Source organism: Gekko japonicus, unplaced genomic scaffold (genome assembly GCF_001447785.1).
Source record: "Gekko japonicus isolate JY-2015 unplaced genomic scaffold, Gekko_japonicus_V1.1 scaffold2988, whole genome shotgun sequence".
Lineage (NCBI taxonomy): Eukaryota > Metazoa > Chordata > Lepidosauria > Squamata > Gekkonidae > Gekko > Gekko japonicus.
Genome location: NW_015162564.1, coordinates 100,681 through 124,540, shown reverse-complemented (window position 1 = coordinate 124,540; position 23,860 = coordinate 100,681). Strand labels below are relative to the sequence as shown.

Sequence of the window (23,860 nt, the reverse complement as noted above, 5' to 3'; positions counted from 1 at the left end):
GAGCGAGCCCATGGTTCTTTAGCCTCCAGCTCACACATTTTTTGTCTTCGCTCAGGAAGGCTGGCTCCAGAGCAGACTAATTTATGCAGTTGCCAAATCGCTCGCTCACAACTTTAATGCCAGCAGCTCACAGAGTAGGATTTTTGCTCACAAGACTCCACAGCTTAGAGCAGGGGTGTCAAACATGCAGCCCGGGGGCCGCATCACGCCCCAAGAGGGCTTCCATCAGGCCTGCAGTGGAACTGGCCATCTCCTGCTTTCAGTTCTGCTGCTGCTGCTGCATCATAGCTTGCTTTGCCAGACTCTCTTAATCACTCAGCCATTTCATGTTTTAACCCGGGGTCCTAGACTCAGAAGAACTCTGAGCATTTCTGTGGTGAATATTGATAAAAAGTAGGTTTGCAGCTTACAGAGCTGATGTTTCAAGCATGTTTTTATTTTAAGTTTAAAAAGCCCCTTTGTGTTTGTGTCCTTTATATAGTTTATCTCTCTGCTACCTGGCGTTACATGCGTGTGACATAAAGTTTATCTCTCTGCTACCTGGCATTACATTTTATGACATGCGTGGCCCGGCCCGACAAAGTCTCATTTATGTCATTTATGCCCTCGTAACAAATGAGTTCGACACCCTGGCTTAGAGGGAGCATTGGTCAAGTGTTGGGCTAGGATCTGGGAGATCCAGGTTCGAATCCTCACTCGTGCCTCGGAAGCTCGCTGGGTGACCTTGGGCCAGTCACACGGAGGCTAATGCACCTCACAAGAGTGTTGCGAGGATAAAACGGAGGAGAAGGGGACAATGGAGGTCGCTTTGGGTCTCTCCATGGGGAAGAAAGGTAGAGTACAAATGAAGTAAATGGCTAGTCTGCACAGCGGACTAAATAATTAGTCCCGGTAGCCCAGGACTCCTGGGGAGAGGAGAACGCAAGAAAGGTCCGAGGCAGGCAGTGCTATCTGCTGAGGGACCACTGGTGGTCTGCAGTGCGTCAAAAAAGAGCAAAATCTCTTTGGCCAGATACGTTCATGGGGGAAAAGGAAACAGGCACGGACACTGTGCACCATGACGGTTCCATCCTAGCTTTCACACCGCTTCAGGTCCTAGTCTGAAGGTCAAAGAGCCTGGCGATCCAGAGAAAGAAAGAATCACATGACGTCCAAAATCTAGCCCCGTAGCTAGGGAATTTTTTTGGGAGGGGGCCTCGGGGGGCCCACCAGCTAATTAAATGAAAGCACAGTGCAGGTGGTAAGTTGGAGGACTTTGGGGGCAGCCCAGGAGGGAGGGGGCCCAGAAGAAACACTAGGGGGCCGGGCCCCATGGGCCCCATGTTAGCTACGGGCCAGCTAGGAGGTCTCCTCTCTCCTCTTCCCCCACCCCAACAAGGTTCTCTCTAGATCAGGGGCGGCCAACCTTGATTAACCTAAGAGCCCACATAGAATAAACATCACATGTCTGAGAGCCGCATGACGTGAACAAATATCACAGACGGGTTTTTATTGGAAAATATGCAGATTTGCGTTTTATTAACGTTAAATGAAACTGCCAAAAGGGATAAAAATAGATACTGGTGATGATATTTATTTGTCCAATGATATTTGTAGGCTGGCTGGGGGGGGGGCCTTTGTGGACGTATTTAAAGTTAAAGTTGCTTTCTTTCTCTGCTCCCGCTCATCTCAAGCCTACCCAGGAAGGGTAACACTGGCTTGGGAAGGGAAGACCGGTCAGAGTGGCACGCCTCCCCTTCACTTCCCCAGCTGCCCAGCCGGGAGCCACGCAATATGTGTGAAAGAGCCGCATGTGGCTCCCGAGCCACCCCTGGCCTAGATTTAAAGATTTTTCAGGGCCTCCTCAAATACCTGTTTCCGACGAAGAGCAGTATCCTCTTCACTTGGTTTTGACTTCCTGTAATACATCCATTCCTCCTGCAATTCTGCAGCTGCTCCTTTTACTTCTGGCGAAGGCTTCTCCTTATAGTAATACGTCGCTGAAGCGGACTGGTCTCTAACAGAAAGAAAAAACGCCGTTTCAAAATCCTTAGGCTTCTCTTTTGAGACATCGACACCGTTAAGGTCTGTACGATGCTGTCTAAAGTTCTGATGGGCATCCTTAACTTTCACATTCATAGATCCAGGCAGGTAACCATGTTGGTTTGAAGTGGCAGAACACAGTCTTGAGTCCGGCGGCACCTTCGAGACCAACAAAGTTTTATTCAAGGTTCCTCAGACACATCGCACAACTTCCTCAGACACATCGGAAAAAGTGTCTCAAAGGTGCCACTGGACTCCAAGTTTCTTCTTCTGCATTCATAGTTTTGCCTCAGGATATAGAAAGGAAGTACTTCTTCACCCAAAGAGTGATTAACGCTTGGAATTCACTGCCACAGGAAGTGGTGGAGGCTACAAGCATGGACGGCTTCAAAAGGGAATTAGATAAGCATATGGAGCAGAGGTCCATCAGTGGCCATTAGCCACAAGGTATAGATAGGGTCTCTGGGGCAAGTGATGCTCTGTCTTCTTGGTGCTTGGGGGGGCCAACAGTGCGAGGGCTTCTAATGTCCTGGCCCCACTGGTGGACCTCCTGATGGCACCTGGTATTTCTAGCCACTGTGTGATACAGAGTGGTGGACTGGATGGGCCTTTGGCCTGATCCAACATTGGCGTCTCTTACGTTCTTATGTAATGGTGAAGAAAAGATGTACCAGGAATGGTACACAGTATTAACCATAATCCTCCATCTCCCCACCAGCTTACTCAATACAAAGTGTACTTTCCACCACTGACACTACAGCCAGTCCGGCACAGCCATGAAAAACTTCATCCTTTGAAACAAACAGGCATAAAGAAGCCTATCAGGAGCTATGTATCCATGCTTCCTCTAAGCTGTGGAGTCCTGTGAGCAAAAATCCTACTTTGTGAGCTACTGGCCTTAAAGTTGTGAGCGAGCGATTTGGCTGCTGCAGAGATTAGTTTGCTCTGGAGCCATCCTTCCAGAGCCAAGACAAAAATATGTGAGCCGGAGGCTAAAAAACTGAGCTAGCTCACACTCACTCAGCTTAGAGGGATTGTATGGGTTTGTCGGGGGCTTCTTCCCTTACCGGAATTTTCTGTGTAGAATACCCAGAGGCAATGGAAGCAAAATGTCCAGTCCTTCAGTAGTGTTATGTATTGCCTATACATAAACAGCGTTCCGTGCGCCTTGGTGTTTAGTCATGCCGGCCACATGACCACGGAAACGTCTTCGGACAGCGCTGGCTCTTCGGCTTTGAAACGGAGATGAGCACCGCAACCCTAGAGTCGGACTCGACTGGCTTTCGAGCAAGGGAACCTTTACCTTTACCTTATACATAAATAAGCTGAGCTTGAATTACACTCCTATCCATCTCTGGTATTGTAAATAGGGAAACCTGATTGGCTTCTCTGCTTAGATGACCAATCAGGACACTAGAAGAGTTCTGGAGGGAAATGAACCTATTGGCTGTTCTGTTACTGTTTTGGTTGGTTATTACTGTTACACGGGGGCGTGGCTATGTCAGCCCGCACAGTTTAAAAGAGAGCCTTCTTGCTCTCATGTTTGTGTTCGTTCCTACCTTGTTGAATAAAGCTGAATCACTTATTAAGAGCTGTTGCCTTAAGTCTCGTACTTAACAAGTAGCTTATGACTTATAGCTCGTGACCAGTGTTCCCTGTAAGCTGAGTTATGTGTTTGTACATTCTGTTGGGTTATGACCACTAACCCATCTTTGTTCTGTAATGAATGTCATATACAGTTTTGATCATGTATAGTTGTGAATTGTTGATGGTCTTCCCTTGGTGGGTGTTATTTGTGGTGCAACCTGGAGGTTGGCAGCTCTAGTGCAGCACCCCCACGTGACCGTTTAGCTTAGAGCACTCAAAAAACCCCAGCTGGCTAGGGTTACCAGTAGTGTTTCCTCTAAGCTGAGTTAGTGTGAGCTAGCTCACAGCTTTTCAGCCTCCTGCTCACAGATTTTTGTCTTCGCTCAGGAAGGATGACTCCGGAGCCAACTAATTTATGCAGTAGCCAAATTGCTCACTCACAAAGTTCATGCCAGTAGCTCACAGAGTAGAATTTTTGCTCACAAGATTCCACAGCTTAGAGGGAACATTGCTCGTGACTCAAGGGAGTCAATAGTCCAGTGCAGGGGTTGCCAACATGGTGCCCACAGGCCCCACAGCATCCACCAACCCCTTTCCTGGGACCTGTCAAATGCTTTTCAAAAGTGGGCGGAGCTAAGTGGGGCTTTGCCCAAGAGGGCTTCTGACTGGCTGCATAGATTAAAACAGAAAACCAAACCGGGATCACCGCGTAAAACCTCCCAAACAAGTATCCACTGTGATTTATGGCTCTATGTTTTATGAGAGAACATTTTGTCAGCAAGTATTAGAGCAGGCTTTGGATTAAGGAAAGGCTAATGGACTGGCTTGCTTCCTATGTAAAAGCTTGAGTAATAAATAAGAGGGAGATAACTTCTGGGGAAGACCTACTAAGAATAATTTCTGAGGAAGATCAACTACGAAACGGGCTGACATCTAGAATGCTCGTCATGTAGTACAACTTATCACGGAAGCTGTTCTACAATATCAGAGGGATGGGACTTTTCTAGATGTGTGATGCAGGATCACATTATTAGTTGCAATATTTTCCCGCCATCTGTGTACTATGTAAGGCCCATATGTACTTTTATTAACTGTAAAACGTAGTAGCCATAAATCAGTGGCTGCTTGTTTTTGCATACATTAAAAGACATCCTGTTAAAACAGAGCTTCTACCTGATTCTTGATTCCTTATATTTTGTGGCTGGCTCCGCCTCACACAGCAGCTATTTTTGTGATTGGCTCCACCTGTTACGGCGGCCATTTTGTAATCGTGCCCACTGCCCTGTTGCAGAATTCCTAAGATGCTCGAAAGCTCAAAAAAGACCCCTGTTCAGTGACGTTCCATTACCTGGATCCTGCCTAGATTTTTGTGGGCTCGATGGGATGGGGGGTTTTTTTTGGTGCCAATTTCCCTATCCTGTGAGAGACCTTGGATTCCCTTCATAACTGTTCCTGGAGGTCCCCTACCCCTAAGGAGCAGCATTTCAGGGGGCACTTTGGGAAGAAGAAGAGATTGGATTTATACTCTGCCCTTCACTACCTGAAGGAGTCTCAGAGCAGCTGACAATCTCCTCCCCCCACAACAGACACCCTGTGAGGTAGGTGGGCCTGAGAGAACTCTGAGAGAACTGCTCCTGAGAGAACAGATCTGAGAGAACTTGTAACTGACCCAAGGTCACACCAGGAGCTGCATGTGGAGAAATGGGGAATCAAACCCGGTTCTCCCAGAGCCAGTTTGGTGTAATATTTAGGAGTGTGGATTCTAATCTGGGAGAACCAGGTTTGATTCTTCAGTCCTCCACATGCAGTTGCTGGTGTGACCTTGGGTCAGTCATAAGTTCTTTCAGAGCTGTTCTTTTAGGAGCAGTCCTCGAAAGAGCTCTCTCAGCCCAACCTACCTCCCAGGGTGTCTATTGTGGGGAGGGGAAGGGAAAGGGATTGTAAGCCCCTCTGAGACTCCTTCGGGTAGTGAAGGGCAGGGTATAAATCCAATCTCTTCGCTTCTTCTTCCCCCAGATTAGAGTCTGCACTCCTAACCATGACACCAAATGGGCTGCCGTAGGAGGGAGAAATCAGCAGAAATCCCACCCCGACCCTAACATAAACGCCTTATTTTGAACCATATACTTCCACGAGAACCAACCATTCCCAAACACTTTTTGGTGAAGAAACATCACACCGGTTGCAACCCAAAGCAAGCAACGTAGTGAAAGTAAAGCCCGTATTGGTTCTCCATTTCTAGTTCATCCATCTTCCTCATTTCAAGGATGCAGACAGAAATCAGCCCGCCTCCCGTGAAACGACTTTTTGTCCCAACCGATACAAAAAGTGTTTGTACCTGTGCTCAACAGACGCAACGACAAATCCCCGAGAAGCCATTTCAATGCAGATCGTTGAATAGAGGGTTCTGTTGGAACAAACGTGACAGGAATTAGATCCCTGTAGGCTGGATCGTGGTCACAAGCTATCTGGTATGCTACATCTCATTTAAAACAGTACATATTTTTGGGAAAAACACCTCCTCTCTTTCTTTTGTTGCTTCGACAACGATCTGCACAGGCATGACCGGTTCTGCATTCGTTGTGCCATGCACTCAGTCCCCTGTTAGAGCCAGTTTGGCAGAACGGTTGAGTGCGCGGATTCTAATCTAGGAGAACCAGGTTTGATTCTTCAGTCCTCCACATGCAGCTGCTGATGTGACCTTGGGTCAGTCACAAGTTCTTCCAGAGCTCTTCTCTCAAGGACAGTTCTCGGGAGAGCTCTCTCAGCCCCACCTACCTCACAGGGTGTCTGTTGTGGGGAGAGGAAGGGAAAGGAGCTTGTAAGCCACTCCAAGACTTCGTTGGGTAGTGAAGTTGTTCAGCCGCACAGTCGAGTCCGACTCTTCGCGACCCCATGGACCAGCTCCCGCCAGGCCTTCCGGTCTTCCGCCATCCTGTGACGTTTGCTCAACTTCATGTTCATTGCATCTATGACACTGTCTAACTATCTCATCCTTTGCCGTCCCCGTCTTCTTTAACCTTCAATCTTTCCCAGCATCGGGGTCTTCTCCAGTGAGTGCTCCCTTCTCATTGGGTGGCCAAAGTATTTGAGCTTCAGTTTCATTATCTGGCCTTCCAGGGAACAGTCAGGGTTGATTTCTTTTAGGATTGACTGATTTGATCTTCTTGTAGTCCAAGGGACTCTCAAGAGTCTTCTCCAGCACCATAGTTCAAAAGAATCTATTCTTCGGCGCTCGGCCTTCCTTATAGTCCAACTCTCGCAGCCATACATGACTACTGGGAATACCATTGCTTTGACCATGCAGACTTTTGTTGGCAGGGTGATGTCTCTACTTTTTATCAAGCTGTTTAGGTTCGCTGGGTATAAATCCAATCTCTTCTTCTTCTATCACGAGCAGTTTCTGTGTGATGTATTCAATAGCTGCCATTGTAATACATGACTGTATGTGAAGCACCTAATTGAAGTTCCATCTCAAGCTTCATCCTGGGCTAGGATCCTAATCCCTCCAATCCTATTGGTAGCCCAGGAAGAACCAACCAATCATGTGCCATCAAGCTCCCTGAGCGGGAACGTCTGTGATTGGACTTTATGTATACAATCTTATTGGTTGGTATTGTATAGTAGGGCGTGGCTACATTAGCCGGGAGAGTTTAAAAGTGGAACAGCTTCAATGTAAAAGCTGTTCTGGCTATCAGAGTTGATCCGTGTTGGAGTTGTGTTACGAGTTGTTGAATAAAGCTGAATCTTTGCTGAATCACTCCCCGACGACTTTGTTAAGTGAGCGACTTAACATCCTGTCAGAGCTCTCTCAGCACCACCTACCTCACAGGCAGTGTTCCCTCTAAGCTGAGTTAGTGTGAGCCAGCTCACAGTTTTTTAGCCTCCGATTCACACAGTTTTGTCCTAGTTCAGGAAAGATGGCCCCAGAGCAAACTAATTTAAGCAGTAGCCAAACCGCTTGCTCACAACTTTAATGCCAGTAGCTCAGAAAGTAGAATTTTTGCTCACAAGACTCCACAGCTTAGAGGGAACATTGCTCACAGGGTGTCTGTTGTGGGGAGGGGAAGGGAAAGGAGTTTGTTAGCCGCTCTGAGACACCTTCGGGTAGTGAAGGGCGGGGTATAAATCCAATCTCTTCTTCTTCTCCTTCTGTTAACCTATTTCCCCCCCGCATTAGGACAGATGGGTATGTGGATAATTAATGTTGGGAAAGGCTGTGGCTCAGTGGCAGCGGCTCTGCTTGGCACTGACAAAGGTCCCAGGTTCAATTCCTGGCATCTCCAGTTATAAGGATCAGATAGGAGGTGATGGGAAAGACCTCCGCCTGAGACCCTGGAGAGCTGCTGCCAGTCTGAGTAGATAAGACTGACCTTGATGGACCGAGGGTCCGATTCAGCGTAAGGCAGCTTCGTGCGTCCAGTGTTTTCCACACAGTAAGGAGTGTGTGAAGGAGGAGGAGATTGGATTTCTACCCCGCCCTTTGCTACCCGAAGGCGTCTCAGAGCAGCTTACAACCTCCTTCCCCTCCCCACAACAGACACCCCTGTGAGGCAGAGGGGGCTGAGAGCTCTCTCTCGAGAACTGCCCTTGGGAGAAGAGCTCTGAGAGAACTTGTGACTGACCCAAGGTCACACCAGCAGCTGCATGTGGAGGAGTGGGGAATCAAACCCGGTTCTCCCAGATTAGAGTCCGCGCTCTTAACCACTACGCCATACTGGCTCTCCCCATTTGGCCCCTGAAATGCAGCTTAGGGGGAGGTTGGTGGACTCCGGGGAAACAGCACTAGGTGCAATACAGGGCATGGGAGGAAGAAGCAGGGCCGCTTCCAGATTTCAGTGGGCCGCTGGGCAGAGAATCCCTGGGGGGCCCCTCCCATTCTCTACTTGCCACTGTGCCCCCCCCCCACTCATGCCTCCCTGCTCACCTGCCGGCATCCCCCCCCCCCGCCTAGCCACCCATCCTTTCCCCCCACCCACTTGCTCATTTCCCAGTTCTCCCAAAGCTTGCACACCCTTCCCTGACGGTGCTGGACAGTGCGTGCAGCTGGGAGTGTGGCTGATGGTGAGGGTCATGACGAGCAGATAGGTGGTGGGAGGTGGCAGTGAGCCCCACGGGAAGACCTGGGCCAGTTTGGTGCAGTGGTTAAGTGCGCGGACTCTAATCTGGGAGAACCGGGTTTGATTCCCCACTCCTCCACTCGCACCTGGCTGGATGACTTTGGGCAAGCCATAGTTCTGATAAGAGCTGTCCTCGAAAAAGAGCAGTTTCTGTCAAGAGCTCTCTCAGCCCCACCTACCTCACAGGGTGCCTGTTGTGGGGAGGGGAAGGGAAAGGAGCTTGTAAACCACTCTGAGACACCTTTGGGTAGTGAAGGGCGGGGTATAAATCCAATCTCCTCTTCTTCAGTCAAGGTTCTCTCAGAGCTGTTCTCTCAAGGGCAGTCCTCAAGAGAGCTCTCTCAGCCCCCCCCCACCTCACAGGGTGTCTGTTGTGGGGAGGCTGCACGAGAGGGAAAGGAGTTTGTAAGCCGCTCTGAGACACCTTTGGGTAGTGAAGGGCGGGGTATAAATCCAATCTGTTCTTCTTCAGTCAAGGTTCTCTCAGAGCTGTTCTCTCAAGGGCAGTCCTCAAAAGAGCTCTCTCAGCCCCACCTACCTCACAGGGTGTCTGTTGTGGGGAGGGGAAGGAGCTTATAAGCCACTCTGAGACACCTTTGGGTACTGAAGGGCGGGGTATAAATCCAATCTGTTCTTCTTCTTAGCAGCTGCTTCAGCTCAGGGGACGCTGATGCCAGCCCTGGTGGCGGCGGTGGTGGCGGCGGGGAAGCTGGCCACCCTCCTCTCCCCTTGCATGTGGAAGCAGCCCTCCATTTGCGGAAGACCATACGGGATCCATTCTTTTGCTAGGGCTTTGCAAGTGGCTTTATGACTGTTTCCTCCAAGACACCCGGGGGCCATCCCTCTGTACCTGAAGACTTTGCTGCATCCCAAACAGCGTGTGTCCCCCTCCCATCCCCAGCCTGTTGACTGTGACAAGAGAAGCGAGGCAAGGACCAAAGGCAGAAGGGGGCAGAGTTTAAGTATGCAAAGGAAGTGGAGCACTGACTGTTTAGGGAAAAAAATAAGTAGGTTTATTACAGAAGAGCATACAGAGAGAGAAAGCCTAAGCTAACCAGTCTAATTGCTGTAAACGAAGCAAAGAGCGACGGGAAGCTCCGCGGGAGCAGGAAGTCTCCAGAAGAGCCAATCAGGAGACAGGAAGGACACAGTTTGAAATTGTGGGCAGTCCCTAGTCTAGCTATGCTAACTCGCAGTCCTTCAGCTGACCCCTTGAGGGTGATCCTCAGATCTTCTTCACAAGGCTGCACGAGAGGCCTTGCATATCCCAGCAGCCATACCCCTCTGAAGCACTCTGTCGACATTCTCTATCCAGAGGTCATTTCGGGGGAGATCGCGGGGGATCGCAGTTCCCCCGGGTGAGGTACGGGGGGCGGGGCACATGACAAAGCCCCGCCCCCTGCTTCCGGCCGCCCCGCTTCCGGCCCTCATTCAGCCAGGAGGAGGCAGGAGAAGAGGGAGGGTAAGTTGCTTCCTCCCTGCCTCTCCCCACCCCTGCCTGCCTGGGGCCAGGGAGGGCCTTCACGGGGCTTCCTTGCACTCCCGCCAGCCTTGCAGGTCCACCACCAGACCCCTCATGGGGCTCGGCAGTGGAGTTGCAAGGCCGGCGACGGCCGGGACCGTTGGGGGCGGGGTGTGTGGCCTTATGACACACTTCCGGTGATGTCAGGGGGGGTGGCATATGCTAATGAGTTATGCTAATGAGTTCCCCTAGCTGTTTTTCTACGAAACGACCCCTGTCTCCATCCATGTTCTTTTAACAAATGCCCAACAGGTCTACCTCGGATATTATAACTAGTATTATTTTGCTTTTATTGTGTGCTGAAACCATTCCTGAGGACTGCCGACTTCACGAATGACATTTGATCAACTTCACAAAGGTGCACTGTATAATGGAAAAAACCGTAAGATGTAACATCCCCTTTACTCCAGAATTGCTATTGTTAAATATTTTTCCGAAAGAATTTGAGGCAACTGACAGATACCTGATTGTATATATGTCCACGGCGGCAAGGAAGATATTGGAAGATTCAAGAAATACCAACCAAACAGGAATATATTAATAAACTCTTAGAAGCGGCGGAAATAGACAAATTAACTATGGAAATGAGAGGCACGAAGAAATGGACATTTCAAAAAACCTGGAAGAGACTATATGATTGGTATGATGTGAATGGAGCCAAAGATTAAGCTGATATGGTAAAAATAATAATTGAGTATGTAGTAATATATAATAGTGGAATTAGAGAATATTAACAAATATTAGTGAATAATGAAGCGATGGATTAGGTATAGTAACAAATTGTAATCAGTCTCTTGGTTATATGTTGTTTGATGTAGTTGTTTATGTCTGTGTTTAGGAATATAAGAAAACAATAAAGGTGTACCTTCAAGTACTTAAAAAAAAACACTTCACAAATGATATTCAGTCCTCGTAAACAGTCTGAAGGCGAGCAGGTAAGACCAACGCTCCTCTGTGACTTCCAGAGGCACGCTGCGTTATTGGAAAAGGCAGCATTACCTGAAAGCGCCAAGTCCGTGGGAAAAAATAATGAGGGGGTATCTTTCTCCAGGCTTGAATGCAGCATCCCATTTGGCAGGGCAGGTCATGGGGCCTAGATTAAAAGGGAACAGAGTTTGTTGGGGTTAATAGGAAGTCTGAGGATGACCTCGTGGAAGTAACAACACACCCTTGGTAAGCTTCTCCTTATCTAGCCTGAACTGATTCTCAGGGCTTGTTTCACATCTGAACTTGTGCCAGCTGTAGGGCTCCTGGGTCCCCGGGGGGGGGGCAGGGATTTGCCCGCTCTAGAAGCCCCCAACCTGCCGGCCTGGATCCAGCCATCGGAGGGAACCCCACCCCCAAAGTGCCAGAATCGGGCCAACATGACCAGTGCAATGACATCACCCAGAGGTGACGTCATCACACCAGGCATGTCGTTGGGGTACGCTCTAGCGTCTTGCATTAAAACTCTATGGTGCCATAGAGTTTTAAAGCTGAACGCTAGAGCGTCCCTCGACGGCATGCCCGGTGTGATGACGTCACTTCCGGGTGACGTCATTACGGCGTGCATCGCTCCTGGATATGGAGCTTCCAACCCTTGCTGGATGCCAGGTACGGACCTGGTAAGTGGTAACCCTAGCCAGCTGGGGTTTTTTGAGTGCTCTAAGCTAGACGGTCATGTGGGGGTGCTGACCTTATGTATTCCTGCACTAGAGCTGCCAACCTCCAGGTTGCACCACAAATAACACCCACCAAGGGAAGACCATCAACAATTCACAACTATACATGATCAAAACTGTATATGACATTCATTACAGAACAAAGATGGGTTAGTAGTCATAACCCAACAGAATGTACAAACACATATCCAACAGGTTGCTCATAGCAATTAAGCGTTATTTACAACAAGATCGTGTTCAGAACAAGCAGTAGGCTCCTCTGTAATTCCGTACATAGTGTCCATAGACCTCTAAACAGAAAGTAACTGCGGCAGAAGACGCCCGCCGTGGAAAGAATAACAGCCCTACGTCTCCCCCAGGTATAAATCAAGACGTTTCAATGAACTTCCACAGCAACTGGTAAAACGGAACCCAATTTCCAAAGTAACACAGGCACAGCTCAATAACTTCAATGGAACCCCCTAGGAGGCCGGCAACGGCAAACCACCTCTGAATGTCTCTTGCCTTGAAAATCCCACAAGGTTACCACAAGTCAGATGTGACTTGACGGCAAAAAAAGAAGTTATTTTAACACAATCCCTCAAGGATAAAGCTTTTGCTTCAGTTTCACTTTTCACTTGCTATATTGACGGCTGGCTGTTACTGGTTATGGCCTAGCAGGGCCCAGATCAGCACTTCACTTATTTAGGGTTGCTGGGTCCGACTCAGGGAATATCTGGGGACTTTGGGGGAGGAGCCAGAAGCATGGATGTGACATCACTATTTTGATGTCACTAGGGTTACCAGTTGAGGCTGACAAGCCAAAAGGGAGTTCTGGCCATCACATTTAAGCATTCCTTTGAAAAGCATTCCTTTTCAATGCTTTCCCTCCATTGGAAATAATAGAGAATGGGGCCGCCTTTTTTGGGGGGGCTCATAGAATTGGACATCCTGGTCCAATCTTTTTGAAACTTGGTGTATTTTTATTTCAGGAGAGGCACCACTAGTGATGCTGAAAATTTGGTGCCTTGACCTCAAAAACAGCTCCCTCAAGCTCCAGATACCCATGGATTGACTTATCCAGTATACCCTATGGGAACCAGTCTCCATAGAGTATAATGGAGAGCTCAACAGCCATCCCACCCCCCCACTTTCTGACAGCCCTGAAGCGGGAGGAGGGGCTCCAAACCAGGGGATCTCCTGACCCCAACTGGGGATTGGCAACCCTACCCGTGTTCTAATAAAGTTGTGTTCTGTTTTGTTACCGAGTGCTGTGAAGGTTTTACACTGGCGACGAGGATAAAACTAAAATGATTGTGGCAGTATACGGTGCCATGCGGGAATCTGATGGACTAAGTGAGTGGTCGGAGTATGTTGCAAAGCTATGCCCGGATAATAATGGGAACAAACAGCATGTTATGCAGAGCTCTGATTTGATCTCTTTACTTTTAAAAATGAGACTGAAATGATGGCTAATTTCCACAGGCAGTAGTGAGAGAGTCGTGGATTTCCTGCATCACATGTAGTTGGTTCACAATGTACCAAAGCTGCTACATATGAGTTCAAGTGGGTTGCTAATGGAAGCCAACCCAAACTGACAGCACCTTTTCCCGGACTCTGATTCTGGAAGGCTGCAAAGGGAGAAGATTCCACAACTGTGGGACAGTCTCTAATAATGTCTTGCTTAAACACCCTGATCAAATGGGGGTTCTGAGCCATAAAACCAGGTGCCACTGGACTCAAACTTTGTTCCGGCAAGCGTTTTAATAGCCCAGACCACACTGATCTTTCTAGCACTTTATAACAGATGGCCGCCACGCCTAAATTGTAATTTTAATTCTAAGAAGTTATATTTGGTTATTTTACTGATTGTAGTCTTTTAGATGTGAGATTGTATCAATTCTTATACTGGTTTTTAAACTACTGTAAGCCGCCCTGAGCCGCCTCGGCGGGAGGGCAGGGTAAAAGTCAAATAAATACATAAATAAATAAATAATAAATTCTACTATAGGCGGAAAGTAGCCTACAGCCTCCAAAAACACAAATCAGCCTTCATCCTGGTGCCTCTTCATCAGATTCAGTCTCATTAACAGTACCGACTGCAGTTGTACCTGGCCTTGGCAAGTAGCAGACACAGGAAATAAACTCACCTGCAACACCAGACCTAAAAGCAAAAGGCATGCTCTTCACAGAGGCTGATTGTATTAATAAAAACATACCAACATAGCGCGAAAGAACAAACTGTCCCATGGTCCGACACACATTCATGAAATCACACAGCCCATAATAGTATTCTTTCTTGGGAATCCATACGGTGTCTTCACAACTTGTGTCATTTTGGGATGGGTAATACAGTCGCAAAAAGCTTCCCTATAATTTAATAAGGGGGGAAAAATTAGTTATTGAAAAACTAATTTAAAATGGTGTAAAGGAAAACAGCACGGGGACAAGTAAGAAATACAGACTCAGGCTTGGATCCGGACTAACGTTCCCATGGGCACAATGATTTCCACCCATGGAGCATGAGTTTCTCGTCTTTTCTGTGCACTCTTCATTTATACCCCACTTTTTCCTCCCCTAGTGATTTCTAGTAGGCAATACCTCATAGGATTCTCGGTGTGTGTACCTTTAATTCCATCTACTCGGCCTCCCTTACTGAAGCGCTCCGATGGGACGTGTCGGATGGAGGAGACTCCATAGCCTGATTTACGGCCTAGCTGATCTGGTTTTTGAGAACACTGTATTTGTAATTTACAGTGCCGTCTGCTCTCAACTTATAGTTTCTTGGTTTTCGCTGTTTTAACCATTTGTCAAACCTATTTTTAAATAGTTTTTGTTTTATTTAATTTGCTCAGATACAAATAAGTAGCTTAAAGTTTTAGAACTGCTCATCCAAAACAAAGCAATTAAGCAATACCAAACTTTTGCAATACAGACCTGATCAAGTTTGTGCTTTCCAAAAGCAACTGTAAACATTACAACATTGTTCCAGATAACTGTGTATCTTAGTGTTATATAGAACATACACCAATTAAGTTGGACTTGACTGATTAACATGTGTAAATAGGTAATAAGAAGAGAGACCTATTAAGATTATTAACAGAATAAAACTTCAAATCCATTTATGTAATTGGGACCACTCAGAGGAGAGAGATTGCTGTTATGATAAGTATTCTAATACCGGGAACCATTTTCCCGTAAAGACATCTTGTGTGGGTTGTTGTGACAGATAATTCAGTTTGTTTGTTACTGCATCCATTAGGTAGTGATTCCATAATTTTCGATATCACACTTCTATATTTGGTGCTCTATAGTCCTTCCCAGGGCTATTTTTGGGCAGGAACGCACAGGAATGGAGTCCCGGCTGGCTCCCAAGTTGGCCACTCCCAGCAGGAACTCATTAGCATAACAGGCCAAACCCAACAGCAGAAACTCATTAGGATTGGCTACATTAGGGGTGCGTGGCCTAACATGCAAAGGAGTTCCTGCTACAAAAAAGCCCTGGGTTTTGACAACAGACAAGGTAAACAGAATAACAAGCAAAAGGTGGGTGTGGCTGGATAACCACACTTCTGGTAACATGGGGGTGCGGCCTAATGTGCTAATGAGCGGTGCTGTCAGGGGTGTGGCCCAATATGCTAATAGGTTTCTGCTGTTGGGTGTGGCCTATTATGCTAATGAGTTCCTGCTGGGCTTTTTCTACAAAAAGAGCCCTGGTCCTTCCAATAAGCTGCAGTCACTGTTTTAGCAGCATCCAACATGACCTATCGTACCTATTTTAATGGTTATTTGTGGAACTGCTGCTGTAATCCGCCCTGAGCCCGATTGCGGGGTGGGCAGACTTTAAGTTATATAGACAGACAGACAGACAGACAGACAGTACCTGAATGCCGGGACCAGTCATGAGGTCCGTACAGCCCACAGAATAAGGGCCTTTTCCTTCAGGGATCTTCTCCTGTTTGTTCCCCATTTTCTTGTGAGCTTCAGCCGACAAACCTGAAATGCGAGATATGCTGATATCAAAATGGTACCCTTACGCTGAACGGGAAACTCTGATCTTAGCTGGATCTCGTTCTCCACAATAACTGGTTAATTATTTTATTTGTTTTAACTTTTATCCCACCCTTTCCCAGCAATCCGGGTTCAGGGCAGTGAACGACATAAATACGAAACATAAATAAAAATACAAATATTCTATAGAACAATTTAACGCACCGGCACTCTGGTATGATGATCAGAGAGGTCGATAGCAGACCCGGTGAGTGAAACTGCCTCTAACGGAATGCCTGGAGGAATAATCTATGGGTGCCAGCCTCCAGGTGGGGCCTGGGGATCCCCCAGAATCATAGCTCATCTTCAGACTATAGAGGTCAGTTCCCCTGGAGAAAATGGATGCTTTGGAGGGTGGACTCTGTGGCACTGGACCCCACTGAGGGCTCCATCCCCCAAACCCCCGCCCCAGAGGCCCGTTTCCCGCCGCCAGCAGATCGGGCCCCGGGGGGGAACCCCACCCCCAAAGCACGCGACGTGTATGTCACCCGGAAGTGACGCGACCACGCTGGGGGCCAGGCCACGGTCATCCGAGGAAAACTCTATGGTTTTCCCTCGGATGGTCGTGGCCCCACCCCAGCGTGCCCGGCGTGGTCGTGTCACTTCCGGTTGATGTGGTTGCGGTGCGCATGCACTCCCGGAACGGCACTGGAGTCCCCTGCTACAGTGCCACTCGGACTTGGGAACCCTAGACAGGGCATCCCACCAGGTTGGGTATACAATTGAAAAAGCCCTCATTCTGGAGCTGCCTGTCTAAATGGCATTTAATTTATATTCGAAATATCACTTCAGTCTTGTTCCATCTGCAATGGCTCCCAATTTGATTTCAGGCCCATTTGAAGGTGCTGGCAGTGGCCTTTACAGCCCTATACCTGTGGCCAGTTAGAACCGCCTACTCCCATACAATGTTCCCTCTAAGCTGAGTTAGTGTGAGCTAGCTCATGGTTTTTTAGCCTCCGGCTCACACTTTTTGTCTTAGCTCAGGAAGGACGGCTCCAGAGCAAACTAATTGATGGAGGAGCCAAATCACTCGCTCACAACTGTGATGCCAGCAGCTCACAAAGTAGAATTTTTGCTTACAAGACTCCACAGCTTAGAGGGAGCATTGAATTAGGAAACTACCTGTCCACTCCAGTCATCTCCACAGGTTCTGTTTTGTGTGCCCCCACCATCTGAGACAGGGCCTTCTCGGTCATGGCACCAAAACTTTGGAAGTCCCTCCTCAGGGAGCTCCTCCTGTCTCCCTCTATTGTTGCCTTTCACCAGTGGATGAAGACTTGCTTGTTTTGTTTGGGGTCTGTCCACCAATGCTCCCTCTAAGCCATGGAGTCTTGTGAGCAAAAGTTCTACGTTGTGAGCTGCTGGCCTTAAAGCTGTGAGCGAGCCATTTGGCTGCTGCATAAGTTAGTTCGCTCTGGAGCCATCCCTTCCTGAGCTGAGGCAAAAATGTGTGAGCCGGAGGCTAAAGAACTGTGAGCTAGCTCACACTAACTCAGCTTAGAGGGAACATTGCACGGTGTCCACTAACTGTTATTGGCCTTCTTCCCTAGTTGTGTTATGTGCATTGGTATGTTTCGTTGAATAATTTAAATGTGTTATGCACGTGTTTGTTTCATCTGGCATACACCCAGTAACGGTTACTATCCTCCTCCTGGTGTTTTATGTGTTTTTAACTGAATTATTTTACAGTTCTAAATAGATCAAGATGGGTAGCTGTGGTTGTCTGTCTGCAGCAGTAGAAAAGAGCAAGAGTCCAGCAGCACCTTAAAGATTCACAAAATATGCGGCAGGGGAGGAGCTTTCATGAGTCACGGCTCACTTCTTCAGATACTAGGGTTGCCAAGTTGATTTTCCCTACCGGCGGGGGAGCGTCGCTGGGCTCCGGGAGCTCTCCGTTGGTGTGCGTGCCCCGCCAGCACGTCACCGGAAGTGACGCATGACGTTGAACACATTGAGGGCGTGGCCCCGATCGTCGGAGGGAAAACCATAGAATTTTCCCTTCGACAATCGGGGCCACGCCCCCAACGTGATCGACGTGGTTGCGTCACCTCTGGTGACGCAGCCATGCTGCGCTTCGGCGGGCGGAGTTCCCCCCGGGGCCCGATTCCACAGCGGCGGAAATCGGGCATCCGAAGCAGGGGTTTACCCGCCACCCGCCCCCACTTGGCAGCCCCATCAGATATAGCTAGAATGGGATAGATCAAGATGGGTAGCCGTGTTTGTATGGAGACAGGGGCAGATTAACCATTAAGCAGACCAAGCACGTGCTTAAGGCACCAGGGCCAAAGGGGGCACCACAAAGTTGGGAAAAGAGTGAAAAGAAAAAGAATGAAGATTTGTAAAAAAAAAAAAAATTGATAAAACTAGTGCACATTGATCATGGTACACCCTAGAGTTATCTTCCATTTTTTGTTGGGAAGCTGCAGTGTCATAGGGTATGACACCAAGATTGGGGGCACCAAGATTGGTCAGTGCTTAGGGCACCAGTGAGCCTTAATCTGCCCCTGCACGGAGCAGCAGAAAAGTACAAGAGTCCATCAGCACCTTAAAGACTAAACAAAGTTTGTGGCCGGGGAGGAGCTTTCCTGAGTCACTGACGTTCTGAAGAAGTGAGCGGTGACTCACGAAAGCTCACACCCTGCCCCATAGTTTTAAATGTTTAGTGGCTCAAATATCTAAATATTTCTTCTGTTTTGGGGTTGGCGCCTGAGGGGGGGCAGGGTTTGGAGCACCGTGCCAGAGTCCACCTTCCAAAGCAGCCGGTTTTCTCCAGGTGAAATGATCTCCGTCACCTGGGGATTCAGTTGTAATAGCGGAAGATTTCCAGCCACCACCTGGAGGTTGCCAATGAAATAAACAACACCAGGCAAAGACTAACCAGTAGCATATACATAAACCCTCATGTGAAAACACTGGGACTTGTCTCCAATGTTCCCTCTAAGCTGAGGAGTCTTGTGAGCAAAAATTCTGCTTTGTGAGCTACTGGCATGAAAGTTGTGAGCGAGCGATTTGACTACTGCATAAATCAGTTGGCTCTGGAGCCAGTCTTTCTTGAGCTGAGATAAAAATGTGTGAGCCGGAGGCTAAAAATCTGTGAGCTAGCTCACACTAACTCAGCTTAGAGGGAACACTGCTTGTCTCCTGTATTGTAATTATCTCCTGCAATAGTTCTTACAAAAAGGTCAATCGCAAAATCATACGCACCAGCAAATGTCCGCACACAAACTATATCTAAGCAATCGTGTCTATCCCAACAAGGTGGATAAAATACATTCTCTTTATGTAGACCAGAAAAGTGGAACAGATACGGTCTATTTCGTCAAAAGACAAATAGTCGCTTAGAATTGATTTTGGGATTTCAAAGCATAAAGTCTGTTGCATATAAAGATAAATAGTCGCTTTCAGGGCTTTTTTTGTAGAAAAAGCCCAGCAGGAACTCATTAGCATAATAGGCCACACCCAACAGCAGAAACTCATTAGCCTATTAGGCCACACCCCTGACAGCACAGCTCATTGGCCTATTAGGCCACAGCCCCATGTTACCAGAAGTGTGGTCATCCACCCACACCCACCTTTCCCTTCTTATTCTGTTTACCTTGCTTGTTGTCAAAACCCAGGGCTTTTTTGTAGCAGGAACTCCTTTGCATGTTAGGCCACACACCCCCTAAGGTAGCCAATCCTAATGAGTTTCTGCTGTTGGGTGTGGCCTATTATGCTAATGAGTTCCTGCTGGGCGTGGCCAACTCAGGAGCCAGCCGGAGCTCCGTTCCTCTGCGTTCCTGCCCCAAAATAGCCCTGGTCGCTTTGACTTGACTCGACGACTTGAGTGCCCGGCTGAAGCCTGTTTCATCTAAAACTTCCTCAAGAGTCATAAGCTTCTCCGTTTTGTTGAGACTCAATCTGGAACGGACAATCAAATTACATAGCAATACATCCCCGTAACTGCAAGAGTTCACCGGCATACTGTTAAGTATGCCCCCGCCCGTTCGCGGGGCGGGCGGGGTATAAATATAATAAAATTATAAAACAAGTAGACGTACCCAAATTCCACTATGGAACAAAGGAATTTTTTTTTTAATGAGTAACCAAACCTTATGCCTTAAGGCAACTGGCAATGTGGTTCTCAGACCTTTGCAAACTCCCCCCTCTCTAAAAACCCTTTTCTCAAGGTTAATCTCTTGCAGCTGCGTTCACACACATTAATTGCAAGTAGATAAATAGGTACCACTTCGGTGGGAAGGTCACAGCATTCCGTGCGCCTTGGTGTTTAGTCATGCCGGCCACATGACCTCGGAAACGTCTTCGGACAGCGCTGGCTCTTCGGCTTTGAAACGGAGATGAGCACCGCAACCCTAGAGTCGGACTCGACTGGCTTTCGAGTGAGGGAACCTTTACCTTTTTTACACACATACATTTGCAGACATCCATCATATCCAGGTCTTTTGTACTAAAATTGTACTGATCTACAATTAATGCTTATTCCGTTGGCAAGAGAGAAGAAACGGTCCCAGGTAGCATGAAACGTTATCGTACCACTGAGCAAGGACAGACAGCACATGATGCAGTAGACATTACGGATGATCTTTCGCCATGGAGCATCACCAGACATTCCAAACAAACAAAAAACACAGCGCTGGTGGGATACAGGGCTGGGTCTCATCCTCTTATGGGTTGGTAACTGATTTCAAAAAAAAAAAAAAGTAAGCAGAAGGTAAACAGGCAGGCCTTCCTACAGTGGGGAATAAGACGTGGAGCCCTCCAAAGATTTATGTTAGTTAGCCTTCGGTGTGCCTGGCCAGTGGGCTTGTGCATCTGGATCCCGGGGGGAGGTTTAACTCAGAGCTCCCACTCGTCTTTGGAACCATAGCAAACCTGCAGACTCACACACATACACAGAGCTCACATCTTTTTTCGTTTTGCCATCAAGAATTAGATAAGCATATGTGAAGGTTGATGGGTTCACGACACAAAGAAGACAAGACACAAACAGCTCTGCAGAAAAAACTTTCTCTCCTCCCTGGAGAAGCAGGCTTTATTAGTTTTTCTTCACTCCTTCCCCCTCCCCTATACATGCAAGTCACCCCACTATGAGAACAGACTTCAGGAATGTGTTTGTGCAGACAGCCTCTCTCTTATCTTTCCGTGCTTCTTTGCCAAGTTACTTCTTATTATGAAGTCAGCAGATGTTACCTTGTTCACTTCTCCACTCGGTTTCACAATCTCCAGGCAGGAGAAGTGAATCTCTGGGTTTGCCACGCAGAGAACACTGTTCCTACACATATGGCGCAGAGGTCCATCAGTGGCTATTATAGGGTTGCCAGCCTCCAGGTGGGGCGTGGGGATCTCTGGCTTTTACAACTGATCTCCAGCTGACAGAGATCAGCTCCCCTGGAGAAAGCGGCTGCTTTGAAGGGGGGGCTGTGGCTTTCTACCATGCGGTGGCCCCTCCCCAAACCCCGCCCTCCCCTGGCTCCACCCCCAAAGTCTCCAGGTGTTTTCCAACCCAGACCTGGCAACCCTAGGCTATTAGCCACAAGGTATAGACAGGAACTTTCGGTCTGGGGCAAGGGATGCTCTGTATTCTTGGTGCTGGGGGGGGGGGCAACAGTGGGAAGGCTTCTAGTGTCCTGGCTCCACTGATGGCGCCTGGTATTTTTGGCCACTGTGTGACAAGAGTGTTGGACTAGATGGGCCATTTGGCCTGATCCAACATTGGCATCTCTTATGTTCTTATGTTCCTAAGGTTGCTAGGTCCCCTTTGGCCACCTGCAGGGCAGGGCGAGGGATGGGTTGCCAGATCCAGGTTGGGAAACTCTTGGAAGATTTGGGGTCGGAGCCTGGGAAAGACCTCAGTGGGGTACCACGGCACACAGGCCACCCTCCAAAGCATCCATTTTCTCAATGGGAACTATAGTCTGGAGATGAGCTGTAATTCTGGGGGATCCCCAGGTCCCACCTGGCATCCCTCGCAAGGCAAGAGGTGGTTTGCCACTGCCTGGCTCTGCATAGGAGCCCTGGGCTTCCGGGGGTGGCTAACCATTTCTTTTTTATTTATTTAATTTATATCCCGCCTCTCTCGCCAATGGGACCCTAAGGTGGCTTGCATCGATCTCCTCTCTTCCGTTTACCTTCCCAGCGTCCCTGTGAGGTAGGTTAGGCCGAGGGTGTGTGGCTGGCCCAGCGAGTATCCATGGCAGAGTGGAGATTCGAACCTGAGGTTGCCCAGCTCCTAGTCGGACACTTGAACCACTACACCAGGCTGGCCGGCCCTACTTAGCTTCCACGATCTGACATTAGGAGGAACCGCCTGACAATCAGAGCGGTTCCTCGATGGAACAGGCTTCCTCGGGAGGTGGTGGGCTCTCCTCCTTTGGAGGTTTTCAAGCAGAGGCTGGATGGCCCTCTGACAGCCATGCTGATTCTGTGAACTCAGGCAGTTCACGAGAAGGGAAGGCAGGCGGGGTTGCATCCGGGCTTAGTTCTTGTGGCCCTTTCTGACACGCCCAGGAAAATGCCGATCGGCCACTCTGGGGTCAGGCAGCAATTCTTCTTCAGGCCAGTTTGCCTGGGGAACCCTGGAGATTTTTTGCCACTTTGTGGGGGGAGCAGAGGTCACTGGGTGTGTGTGTGTGCAAGGGGGCGGGTGGTGTTTGTGAATTTCCTGAATTGTGCAGGGGGTTGGACTGGAGGGAGGTCCCTTCCAACTCTGTGATTCGATGGAACTGGGCTCGCCTTGGCTCCGCAAGCCATCGCTTCCTATCCCTGCAGGTTGCTTGCGATGCTCCCTCTAAGCCAGGGGTGGCCAAGCTTGCTCAACGGAAGAGCCACATAGAATAAACGTCAGATGTTTGAGAGCCGCAAGACATGGACAAATGTTACACACGTTTTTACTGGGAAATATGCACATTTGCTTTTTTTTATTAACATTAAACGAGACTGTCAAAAATAATAACAAAAGCAGTAAAAGCAGTGTTGTATAAGGTAATGTGAACCACTCAGAGCCCTCAGGGGGTGAGCGGTATACAAATGGAATGTAGTAGTAGTAGTAGTAGTAATAATAATAATAATAGCAGGTAGTGATGATGATATTTAATTGTTCAATGATATTTGTTTGCTAATGATATTGCGCTTCCCCGGCTGCCCTGCCGGGAGCTGCACCACATGTCCCCCCCATGGCTGAAAGCGCTCCATGGCGCTCCCGAGCCACAGTTTGCCCCCCCCCCCAAAGCTGTGGGGGTCTTCTGAGCAAAAATCCTGCTTTGTGAGCTTCTGGCGTTAAAGTTGTGAGCAAATGATTTGGCTCCTCCATCAATCAGTTTGCTCTGCAGCCGTCCTTTCCTAAGCGAAGACAAAAATCCGTGAGCCGGAGGCTAAAAAACTGTGGGCTAGCTCACAGTAACTCAGCTTAAAGGAAACACCAGTTGCTTGTAGCCGGGAGTCATTTCCTGCCGGAGCTCACAGGAGCTTCAGTAAGGAGCCCAGGGGGTGGGCACACGGAGCAAGCCCCGCCCCCTGCTCCCAACAGCCCGCAGTCGGACCACAGGGAGCAAGAAGCAACCAGGTAAGTTGTAGAGCCCCTCCCCTTTCAGGTACAAGCTCTCCCTCCTCTGTGAGGGCAGATCTGCAGTCCCCCCCCCCCAATAGCTAGCAATCCAAAACAGTCCAGTGGAGCCTGAGTCCTGGGGGGGCAGATTTGCAGCCCCCCCCCCCCAAATAGCTAGCAATCCAAAACAGTCCAGTGGCACCTTTAAGACCAAGTTTTATTCAGGTACAAGCTCTCCCTCCTCTGCTAAGGCAGATCGGCACACCCCCCCCCAAATAGCTAGCAATCCAAAACAGTCCCGTGGCCCCTTTAAAGCCAAGTTTTATTCAGGTACAAGCTCTCCCTCCTCTGCGAGGGCAGATCTGCAGTCCCCCCC

General features: G+C 48.6%; 1 protein-coding gene across 3 annotated transcripts in view; it reads right to left on the bottom strand.

Moving 5' to 3' along the window:
* Nucleotides 1–20,542, bottom strand: part of PLA2G7 (phospholipase A2 group VII) — a 37,927-nt gene extending 17,385 nt beyond the window's left edge. For all 3 annotated transcript variants that reach the window (XM_015406402.1, XM_015406404.1, XM_015406403.1), the window contains exons 1-6: nt 20,475–20,542; nt 15,775–15,887; nt 14,111–14,261; nt 11,251–11,344; nt 5,948–6,016; nt 1,852–1,996 (exon numbers count right to left, since the gene is read on the bottom strand). In XM_015406402.1, coding sequence (XP_015261888.1) covers nt 1,852–1,996; nt 5,948–6,016; nt 11,251–11,344; nt 14,111–14,261; nt 15,775–15,887; nt 20,475–20,499 — 597 coding nt within the window. In that variant the 5' untranslated portion in view covers nt 20,500–20,542. The remainder of the gene's footprint in view (nt 1–1,851; nt 1,997–5,947; nt 6,017–11,250; nt 11,345–14,110; nt 14,262–15,774; nt 15,888–20,474) is intronic.
* Between the last annotated feature and the right edge of the window lie 3,318 nt (nt 20,543–23,860).